The sequence below is a fragment of the Merops nubicus genome, unplaced genomic scaffold (assembly GCF_000691845.1).
Source record: "Merops nubicus isolate BGI_N331 unplaced genomic scaffold, ASM69184v1 scaffold24319, whole genome shotgun sequence".
NCBI classification, from domain to species: domain Eukaryota; kingdom Metazoa; phylum Chordata; class Aves; order Coraciiformes; family Meropidae; genus Merops; species Merops nubicus.
This window is the reverse complement of record NW_008629345.1, coordinates 2615-3283: the sequence shown is the minus strand read 5'-3', so window position 1 is coordinate 3283 and position 669 is coordinate 2615. Positions and strand designations below refer to the sequence as shown.

Genomic DNA, 669 nt, shown 5'->3' with positions numbered 1-669 from the left:
TGTCAGGAGGTGTCAGAGCCAGAAGGTCTCCCCTGAGCCTCCTTTGCTCCAGGCTCAGCACCCCCAGCTCCCTCAGCTGCTCCTCCCCACACTTGCCCTCTAGACCCTTCCCCAGCAGCTCTGTCCACCCTCCAGCCCCTCAAGCTCCTTTTTGAGGCCCTGGATGGAGGAGAAGATTCTCCATCTCCATTCTTTTTGTAGCAGGAGGTTCTTCCTCTTCTCAAAACATCTCCACCCAACTCCTCAGCAGTTCAGAGTCCTCCAGGAGGAGCTCAGCACCTCATCCCCCATCTAGCTGAGAGGGGAGACGTTGGTTTGGGGCCATGGGGGTTGTTTTTTTGGGGAGATGATGTTCTCCACAGCAAATCCTTGACCTCCACAGCAAATCCTTGACCTCCACCTCTGTGTTTTCTTCCCCCACAGCTCTTGGGGCAGCTGGAAAACACAGGACCCCCTCCTGCTGACAAAGAGAAGATCTCCTCCCTCCCCACGGTGACAGTAACTCACCCCCCCTCTCCTGGGGCCCTGGCCTGAGCCCATCTGAGCTCCCCCAACACCCTCAGCTGCAGATCCACCTCTTTGCTGTGTCCTCACCCTCTCCCTGCCCACCCCACCCCTCAGGGGGCTTCACCTTCCTCCAAAATCTCCTCTCTTTGAGGAGGGGGGGGG

At 58.3% G+C, this 669-nt stretch overlaps 1 protein-coding gene across 1 annotated transcript in view; it reads left to right on the top strand.

Moving 5' to 3' along the window:
* Positions 1–669, top strand: part of RNF115 (ring finger protein 115) — a gene marked incomplete at its 5' end in the record, with an annotated part of 2938 nt that overhangs the window by 648 nt on the left and 1621 nt on the right. The window contains one exon of the mRNA XM_008946975.1: positions 424–506. Within this exon, the coding sequence (XP_008945223.1) occupies positions 424–506 (83 nt within the window). The remainder of the gene's footprint in view (positions 1–423; positions 507–669) is intronic.